This window comes from Aplysia californica, unplaced genomic scaffold, assembly GCF_000002075.1.
Source record: "Aplysia californica isolate F4 #8 unplaced genomic scaffold, AplCal3.0 scaffold00034, whole genome shotgun sequence".
NCBI classification, from domain to species: domain Eukaryota; kingdom Metazoa; phylum Mollusca; class Gastropoda; order Aplysiida; family Aplysiidae; genus Aplysia; species Aplysia californica.
In genome coordinates this window covers 869,191-879,766 of record NW_004797304.1, presented here as the reverse complement: position 1 = coordinate 879,766, position 10,576 = coordinate 869,191, and the positions used below count along the sequence as shown (strand labels likewise).

The 10,576-nt window shown below is 37.3% G+C and overlaps 1 protein-coding gene across 1 annotated transcript; it reads left to right on the top strand.

Annotated features, from left to right (window-relative positions):
- Positions 1-159: 159 nt before the first annotated feature.
- On the top strand, positions 160-10,399 carry LOC101853438 (ankyrin-1). Its single transcript, XM_005091671.3, has 2 exons — positions 160-503; positions 2,759-10,399. Exons 1-2 carry the CDS (start codon positions 492-494, stop codon positions 4,616-4,618), a joined length of 1,872 nt encoding a protein of 623 aa, XP_005091728.1. The 5' UTR covers positions 160-491; the 3' UTR covers positions 4,619-10,399.
- Positions 10,400-10,576: the final 177 nt, after the last annotated feature.

The window sequence follows — 10,576 nt, the reverse complement described above, 5'->3', positions numbered from 1 at the left end:
AGAGAGAGAGAGAGAGAGAGAGAGAGAGAGAGAGAGAGAGAGAATAATACATGTAGGCCTACAGATAAGGGAAAAGTGAAAAAAAAAATCCTTTGAAACTGAGAAAATAAAATGGGAGTCAATTTATTGTTTGTACCGGTTATCGAAGGGAGACAATCCTGTTTGTTGCACAACAACACTGAACGAACAGCTGACTGAACTAGATTTCAATTTCAAGATCTCAAGATCGAGCCTGATGTTTCAGTTTGTTTGGATCAGTTCCCAAGTTTTGTCGTTGATCTTTACAATTTTCTGACTGTTAGATTTCTATAGATCTATATAGGCTCTAGAATCTAGATCTAGGTCGAACATGGGTTTTGTTGGGGAATCCAACGGTTAGGATTCTACGTTTCTGTCCAATATTTGTGTGCTTGCACTTGCAACACAGTGTGTATGGTGGTATAGATCTAGAATCTAGAGACAGGGCCGAGTCTGCTCTTCGAACGTGGAGAATGAATCAACAGGTAGGCAAATCAGCAATCTGACGATCTGACGCTGACCTGAGATTCTGAGATACTGAGAAAATAAGTTGAAGTGAATGGACAGATCTTTCTCTGTTTTTGTTGTTTAATTTATAGTTCGGCTTTCCGAGCCCCTGAAAAAATGAAAAAAATCCTCCCCTCCACACCAATTGAAAGTAAAAAGAGCAACAAAAATAAAGGGGGAAAAAACACCACACTCAACCAGTGGCATTTTACCAACTTACAAAGCCGCCAAAGCTGATGGAATGAAGGAAATTATTTGGCCGGCTCTATTTCTCCGAATGCTCGGGAAAATAATAAACTTAGAATCTATATTCCTCCGAACGGTTTCTGTGTGTGTGTGTGTGTGTGTCATGTGAGTGTGCGTGTGTATGTGTGTGTGTGTGTGTAGGGTGTGAACGGACGGGATGGAGGGGGGGGGGAGAGGGATTCTTTTGTGATTTAATTTTGGCCGACTCTATTTCTCCTGAAATGATCGGGACAACAATATTGATAAACTTGAACTCTATTTCTCCGAACAGTTCCGTGTGTGTGTGTGTGTGTGTGTATAATGTGTGAACGGGTGGGGTCGAGGAGGGATTTTATATTTGTTTACATGGAGGATTTTAGTTTTTTTACTTTTGGGGTGACTAAATGCAATTATAGGTTACTGCCGAAGTCGAGCTGTCTTGTTTTCTCGCAGTACCTTTTGAAGGCTTTAATTTCAAATGAAGTGTATAGTCTAGGAACGTTACCCTAAACTCAATTGAAGTGTATCTGAATATTCAGACTTTTAAAAATCTTTAGAATCTAGCTCTAGAAATTGAATTTGATGCAAAAAATGCTTCCTCCAAGTCCTCGCAGAATGGCAGTATAATGAAAAATGATGCGGAAATCTCTCAAATAACAAAAAAATCTTGAGAACGGAAACCGTTTAGAGAAATACAGGTCAGGTTTATTTTCCAGAGGGTTCGGAGAACTATGCAGTGCTTCGTTTAGTTTTTGCTGTGGGTGACTAAATGCAAAATAGGTTACTGCCAAACTCGAGCAGTCTTGTTTTCTCGCAGTACCTTTTGAAGGCATTTTTTCAAATGAAGTATAGTCCGGGAACGTTGCCCCAACTACAGTTGAAGTATCTGAATATTCAGACAACTAGAGATTTCTAGCTCTAGAAATTGAATTCGAGGCAAAAAAATAAAAAGGCTTCTTCCGAGTCCTCGCAGAATGGCAAAATGAAAGAAGACGCTGAACTCTTCCAAATAACCATCCGAACTCGAGAACAGAAACTGTTCGGAGAAATACAGTTCAAGTTTATTATCCCGAGCATTTGGAGACATAATCTCTTCAAAATTATTTTCCCTTTTAAGCAGTTGAATTGTTAAGATTGTTGAACATAATTTGTAAGAATATCCTAGGTAATTGTCAAGGAACATTATAATTTTTTACACCTTTTCTCTGTGTATGATCTTGTGCTTTGTTAGATGTGTGTCTTTTGGGGTACTGTTAATGAATCATTTTAAAAGTCTTAATAAAATTTATGAAATATACTGGACAAGGATTATAATGTCTATCTAATAATACATGATGAATTGGACTGAGAACTCTGATGTAATTTAATGCAGTTTTCCTTCACGATACACACTTCATTCCTTGTTAGGTCCCTCCACTCATCTCCCTTTCCTTTTTATCTCATTTTATTGAGAAAGACAAAGGACCCACCATTTCAGAACATTGTTGTTTTGTATTTTCACGGCAGTATACTCAGCGTTTCCTTCAACTTCAACTGCACATTTGGATCATAATCATATTACGTTTTGTCAACTGTCAGAATTTCCTTAGGCGTAAAACAGCACATCTTTGTCTATTCACATGTTGAATTTATAAATAATCATTTAATTTGGGCTTACAACCTTTTCTTTTTTAAGGTATAGCCTACCACGAAAAAAGAAACAATTTCAAATCAAACTGGATAAAAGTAAAAAACTCAAAATTTACCCTTTTGCCTATTCTACACCCATTGTCTGCTACACTTTAGGTATTATTTTTAGAATATCATATATGATTTATAGAATGTTTTTCCTTCAGTTACTTTAAAGAAAAAAATCTTAATTTCAATTTATATGGCTGAAAGGATTTTGTGCTGTCTCGTTATATGGTTGGAGGACTTGCATTTCTTTTTTTGTTGTTGTAATTTTGAAAATTAGTGTCTACCAAACTTAATTTTGAACTGTGTGGTCTTTGTTTCTGTTTGTTCTCAGGTTGATGAGGCTGTACCGACTGTCTCTGAGCTACAAGATCAGCTCCGTCAAGCCATTGACGGGCGTCACATGGTGGAAGGGAAGCAGTACATTGATGCTCTGTCAGGTCAAGACACAGATGCTCAGAGGCCAAGTTCACTAAATCGCTATGTCCATTCTCATCAGCCAGCAACACCTTTTCTTCATGCCATTGCCCGAGGGAATCCAGAGCTAGCTCTTTATTTGCTAGAGAAAGGCTGCAACCCTTTCGCAGATACAGATTCTGGTAAAGAGGGAAGTTTAAAATTTCCCGAAGTCCGTCGTTCTAAGACTCTTTTTAAACTTTTTGAAAAAGCTGGATTTCAGAAAGTGTTCTGCACAGTGTTAGAAAAAGCTGAAGAACTGATTGTAAACAAAAATGGGGACTCTGCTTTGCATATTATAGTAAAGAAGAAACTCATTGTCTTGTTTGAAGTAGCTCTTCGTTCGAAATGGCTCGCAAGAATGATGAAGCATTACAACAACCAGGGCTATCTGCCATTGCACATAGCTGCAAGCTCCAACTTTGTTGAATTCTTTCAAGTTTTTTCTCAACAGTGCTGCCCCATTTCTTTATTAAGGAGTAATTTGTCAGCAGATTGCGACTCTTCTCTTTTCTCTGAAGACCATTCTGATTGCAAAGATATTCAAAATGGAACAAGCTGTTATCTTCGAGACAATGTCTTAGAGGCCAGCAAAAATCTTAAGGTTAATACAGCTCTCAAGTATGCCAAATGTACTGCTTTGCACCTTGCCGCTCGAGAGAAATCACTAGTGATAGTGAAAATTTTGTTGCAATTGGGTGCCAACGCGAACTGTTTGGATGAGTGTGGAAGAACTGCACTAATTGAGTGTTTAGACCACAGAGGAGAGAAAAATATAACTAGCTCTTTAAACACAGCTCTTTATGAGGTATGTCGAACGTTACTAGAGTCAGGGGCTAATGCCAATGTTAGAAGTCACATCAGGTTCTCAGAACGACGTTCCATGAGCATCGATGATATTCTCACCCCCTTACATCTGGCTGCAAGGATAGGGTTGAAAAATGTTGTGGAGCTCCTGCTAGAAAATGGTTCAAACCCCTGTCAGTTCAGTGGGGACACTGGAAAAATTCCAGCCCAGTTTGCTTTGGAGCAAGGACATAACGAGGCAGCTTTGACTTTGTTACGCTCTAGATTGTACCCTGATGGCTTCCTAGCTCAGCACGCAGACTATGCCTTCAACTCACTTCTTCACTCTGCAGATAAGTGCAACCCAGAAGTAACACAACTTCTTGTCCAGCTCCAGTGTCCCCTGGACAGACCAAATGTGAATCATTTACGGCCTCTTGACAAAGCCATTAGCAGCAAGAACATTTCTTTTGTCCAGCTACTGTTAGATACACAGCCAAGTATTGTCAATGTCCAGTTGTACCAAGACCCTAAGGCCTACCCTCCACTACATCTAGCTGCTAGCTCTGGTGATGTAACTCTGTGCAGGTTGATTCTCTCCTACGGTGCTGACATCTACACAAGGGCATACGGCAAGCACCCTGCCTACCGCAAAGCTTTGAGATTCAACAGGCATGAAGTAGCTGTCTTTCTTTGTGAGCAAATGTCTCGTCCTTTCCCACCTCAGGTGCAAGAAGACCTAAAAGACCATCTGGACCAGCTTGAGACACCATTATCTCAACGACTGAAGCATCGACTCGAGTCTGTCCCATCTCTTGTGGCATTGTCCCTAGACGCTATCAGACAAGTGTTCATCAAGAAGTATCTGTGCTTTAAATATATGGACCACCTCCCTCTCCCAGCCTCACTAATTAGAGCTCTTAAGTATCAAAATATAGATTGTTCAGGATGACTTTTTATTTGATATTCTTTTTCGTTTCACTAGTTGCTTCTTCTTCTCTAAGATGTTTAATTAGAGTAACCACTTCTGATACGCCAGTGTCTGTGAGTTGAAACAGCATGCGTCCTGAATGATCTAAAGTGTGTAATTCATGAGCTTGTCCCACTTCATGTCTTTCGTGATAGGTGCCTATAATATCATTTCTTGGGTATAACAGACTTCAATGATGACAAGGTCCTAAATTTAGAAACTTGGTAGATCATCATCTTCTTCTTAGTTTTTTTTTCAGTTGTCAGGTGTTGCATTTCGGACCTTTCTGCAATTAAAAAACCCCTCTTGACTCTTGTGTTGTTTGGATCAAAGTAAGATCAAAATGGGTAAAACTCAGAGTCTATTCAGTATTTTTAAAATCTATGAAGAAACTATATTGCAGAAGAACCTTTTATGAACCAACACTCTCAATTACTCATAAATGAAGGCATCTAGTACTAGTTGTGACAGCAAAACAAACACGTTGGCAACCATTAAGATTTAAGTTTGAGTTGCTGTTTGGTTTTGAGAGCAAAAGGGAATAGTCCACCTGAAATTCAATCTGAATTAGTTACTGTATATGGCAATAATGTGATGAGTAAAAACTAAAGAGGTACATGTGTAATCACTGGTGCAGTTTGTTAGGAGAAGGGCCTTCCAACTTAAGGGACACGCCACTTTCAGGACTTCAGTGTAACAAAACAAGATGTAGATTGATGCACTTTTCTTTGGGATAGGTGAATCAACATGCGTGATATTTCTCTGTCAGTAGAGCTTCCACCAACTGCAATTCAAAGTATAATTTACCACCTGGGATATCTCTAAGAATAGGCTTGATTGACCCCTAAGCTAAGAAGAGTAGCTCTATTATGTAAGCATCCCACATGTAAAGGTTTTATTTGAATCACAATAATTTGTTGGTTCTTTGACCATTTGCTGTACTTTCCGAACAATCCTTGAAGTTGTTTTGGTTCTAAGCCAGGTTTCTATATTCTGTTGCTGTCTTCTGATAGGTTTCCCCATTACTCCCTTGCCTTCTGCCTTTGCTGCTTCTAGAATTTTTATTTTGAGTGAATCATGGCATTTTACATGCCTAGAGTTCTTCAGTATCAGTTTGATTATGATCTGGAAAAATGTTGGTGTTTCTATACCTATTCTTTCTAGTACGTTATCATTCTTTAATTTCTGTCTCCAGGATATTTTCAGAGTTCTTCAAAAACATTTCATTTTGAAAGCTTCACATCTGAAGTGGGGAATATGGTATTTCTCAGAATTCTTATTTTTCTATCTCTGCATTGTCCTTTCTAGATGTATGTCGACTATTGCTATTTTTGATGTTGAGATTACAATTCATTTAGTCTCTGGTTTGTTTTTTTCCTTTTGCCTCAATCCTGTCTAAAAGATATTCAAAACTGTATTCTCTTTCTATATACCTTGATCATGATATGGGATTCCCAAGATATATTATATATATATATGAGTATGTCCTCATTGTGGCTCAGAAATATTTTCCCTTAATATTTGAAATGAAATGTGGAGTTTCTCTAGTTTAAATAGTATTCTATAAAATGTCCTCACATTTTTCTCACTGTACGTTTTGTATGATGAGAATAAAAGCTTAGTTCCAGCGCTCATAGCACTGTATAATGTAATTTCAGATTTCCATTTAAAGCTGTCCAAGAAGTCCAGTTTTCCATTTTAGTCTTTTGTCTGTTACCATTTTCACACCTTCCTGAGGCCATACACGAAGAGAAAGTGTAGCTGCACTTTTGAGCCTTAGTTCAGAGCACATTGAGATCAGGTTTTGTCCCATATGGTAGCAGCTTGCGAAATGAACAGATTTCCGTTGCTTTCCCCACAAGTACTCGTCAACTCATACAGCTTCATTTTGTAGATGGTAGGCCTACAAGTAATTTCAGCTTTTTACTCCATTCTTTTCTCTTTTCATCATAACAATATTTAGTTTTTTTAAGACAATGATTACCGGTGTCTGTAGTGTAACACTTATGTTCTTTACTATTGCATGCAGAAGAAATGAGTTTGATTTTTGTGTAGAGAGAATTGTAATCGAGTATCTGATCTCCATCTGTCTTCCGGGACAGTGTCTCCTTCTCAGCCTTGGTTGGACCTGACATACATTGCTGAAATTGCCATTTAAAACTGGCCATACTAATTAATTAATATTATGGTGTCTTTTTAGTTTTAATTCGACAGAAATGCATGGCTAAGAATAGATGCTTTTACAATATCTTTCTTGGCTAAGGTGTTCTCCTGTACTTTAACTGACCCACATACTTTTCTTGCTCCTGAAGAGACAGTCGGTACATTCAGATTAACGGGTCTAATAATGTTAATCCATGACAAAAGTGGAGTGGATGGGTGCAAGTCTGTTGTTCACAATACTTCTGTGTAGAATTGCTTTCTGTGTATTTTACAAGGATTCGTGAATAATGCTGTGTCCTGTCTAGAGTAGTTTATGGTTGTTCTATATTTTTACTGACTTTTGCAGCTTTTTTCTTTGCGTAAAGCGTCAAAATCTTGTTTTTGTTGATTAGCTGTTTGAGTGAAATCTTGTCTGAAAGGTTTTTCACAAGATAGTTCTTCTGCATTGCTTCAAAGGGGAGAAAAGTTAGAATGGCACATCACATCAGGTTTTCATTGTGTTGATGGATTATTATGATTGTGTTGCGACATGGTGGAATCAGGTGCTCGTCGATTGTTGGGGTTATTATAGAGTTTATTGCTATCATCTTAAAGCTTGATCATTTGTCTTGCTTTTAATAATAAAAGCAATTCATCTGTCTTGAATACAAGTTGAGATATCAGTAATTGGAGAAGGTGGTGTCGTGAAGTTAACGAGGAAATGATCACGAAAGTTTTGTGATTTCCAAATCTTGGTAGCCCTTGTATATTGCAAATTTACATTTCCTGTGCCTTTGATAAATGTTTTTTCCCAGTAAAATAGCACAAAAATGTGTTTTTAAATGGACATAAAAGGTCTTGAGTCCCCCCCCCCCCCCCCTCCGCCATGCCCCCTAAAAACGTTGATATTGCCCAACGAGTACTTGGATTTTCCCAGTCACCTGATTTCAACACAGTGCCACACATTGTTTCCTCTGTTTTTGGTTTTTATCAGCATATGTTATGAGCATTGTTTTTGTACTTTAGTAAGGCGTGTTGGTTTTTGGTGTTTCTTAAACTCTAATGCATGTCCTATATTCACTGAAAAGTGATACTGTGTACAATGGAAAATCATTTGTTTACTTCTTTCCTTAACCCTTACAGCCCCAGTCGCATATATTCCCCTCACAAGTTTTCGTTTTCCCCAGCACAGTCAATTGTATTTCCATCACAGGGTGTGGCCACCTGAAACCCAGACTGGTATTTTTGCTGAAAAAATTTATCCAATTGTCCGTGGAAAATATTCTACATGTTATCTTCTTAAAATTCAAACAAATGCAGTGTAAAAATATTTTTAATGTCTGCTATAAATTAAAGACACAATCAGTATTCTCTGGGTCTGATGAGTGAAGAACTCCAATATTATCTATGTTTGATAGAAATGAGAGTTAAAATAGCCTGGTGCTGTAAGGGTTAACAGTTTTTCTTTCTTCATCACTGTTGTATGTTGTGTTATCAACAGTTTTGTGGCCTCAATGTAAGTGGTAGTTTGTGTTTTGTTCTTTTGGTTCTGTATTGGCAGATATTCTTTTTCAGTTTTTGCTATTCTAAGCACAAAAAACACACATTTTTATGGTAGTAGTTCTGTTAATTATTGTCATTTTTTTTACGTGTGGTTCTTTCTGTTAATTCAATTATATGTTTTGTCCATCTCATGTCTTTGAAGGGGAGAGGGAGAAGAGTAATACATTGATTTTCTGAAAAGAGTGATGTTGACAAAGTGTCCTTTGAAGATGTAGGCTGCTTGCAATGAACAAATACCCAGTTACTTGGATGTACCGGTACTCTAAGTATGTGGTGATCAATGGCATTAGTTGTTAAAATTTCGATGTGTTGTGTTTACCTTCAGTTTGCTAGAAATCTTACACATGCCTTCTGTGTTCATGTATACTTATTTTTCATATAGTGTTTGTCTTTTTCTCTACTATTTTGCCTTCTGTTGTTCTCAACGTCATTGCTAGTCTGTGAAGTCAGTGAAATTTTCTTCTTCTTCTTTGTCAATGATTTGTTTCCAATGCTTTTATTTTCTTGCTGAGCTATTTTTTTTCTTTCATGAATTACTGAAGCCCGGTCTGAGCTGTTTTTACTTATTTCAAGGTCTAGTAATTGCCTAATCGACACATGGGATAAAATTGTTGTTTGTTTGGGATTGATTTAATGGAAGATGAAAGATCTCCGCAAAGCATTTGCGCATTTTGCATCAGGCGTCTGAAGTGTTTCCACATATGGTATCTCAATCTGACAAGTGGTGAAAAAAGCTGTTCAATGTCATGTTAATGTTTAGCTCTGAGTTCCATTCTAATGCACGCTGCACCTTCCAATTCATCTTGAGGCTATCGGTACTGTTTTTAGCTGTAGATATTGTCCTAGGTATTCTGTTTTTCTTCTTGAGGAGACGAAAAAAACTGCTCGTTGTGATTTTTGTATGCTCTTTGAAACTTTCTACACTTAGTGTCCAAGCACTGTTAACGTTTTTACTGAAAAGTTGTATAGTTCTCATGCTTAGCATAAAATTGTGCCCTCTATCTAACTATGATAATATGTACTAAATTGATTATATAATAATACATCTGTGAAACAATTGTGGTGCTTCCCATTATTCCTCTGTTTAGCTCGAGAAATCATCTCTCATTACTTGTGCTCTCTGATGTTTCCATCCTCTATGAAATGTTGGTTTTATTGACTTCACTGACCAGAGATGACTAAATACCTCTGTTTTACAATGCCAGTAGAACATTTGCTTACCTAAATTATGGGTAAAAGGACATGCCACTTGTTCATTGGGCATTAAGTTTAAGCTAAACTACAGATCCCAAGCTGAGCATTCTTGAACGTGACTTTATTTTCAGCGACATTTTTACGCCTCACCTCCCAGTTGCCTTGGTGCAATAGGAGATGGATGTTAAATTCAGAGGTTCCGCTTTTAAAATAAAATTGATCTGACACTTTTGAGAGGGGCATAAATCCATATATATCATACTAATAGTATAGTTGCATTCATCTTCTGATACCAAAACAACCAGGGTGTAAAGATTCATTTATATTATGTTACATTTTTGGCAGTAGTTACATGAAAGAGAAATGTCTTCTGAACAAAGCATTTTTCAGTTGTGTAACTATAACGTATGTATTGTTTTATAATATCCTTTGTTGATGGTAAGTGCTTTTGTTGGGTCACGAAAAGTTGCTTATTATGCTGATCATTATTTAATGTGGATTTTCATTTCATTACATGATCAGTTGACATTGGATGTGATAACTTTGTGCCTGACTAAAGATTTCGTGATATAGATGTTATGTATTTCAGTGATATAATTACTAATGACTAAAGTATATTTTAGTGACTTTATTATTAGTTAGTGACGATTACCATAATTATGTTGCATAACTTCTACTTTACAGTAGATAACTGCATAATGTGGCATTTAGAGATTTGACATTTGAGATCGATTACTTACAGATTGTTGTTGTTGTACTTGTTGTTGTTTTATCATTTATATCATGTGATCATGGTTTCGTCAGTTGTCAATGATGTGCAAGTAATTGGTTACCACAATAAAGTCAGTCTTATCGAACACCCTACATCAGTTGTTACATCATTGTTTTTCCTTCGTGGTGTGGCTAGTGTTTCGACTTAGTGCATACAAGTGAGGTGACCGTGTGTGATTCTGTTCTGTCTTGTGATTCTATTTACGTCTTCTCTCTCTCTGTCTCTCGCTCTCTCTTTCTCTCTCTCTCTCTCTCTCTCTCTCTCTCTCT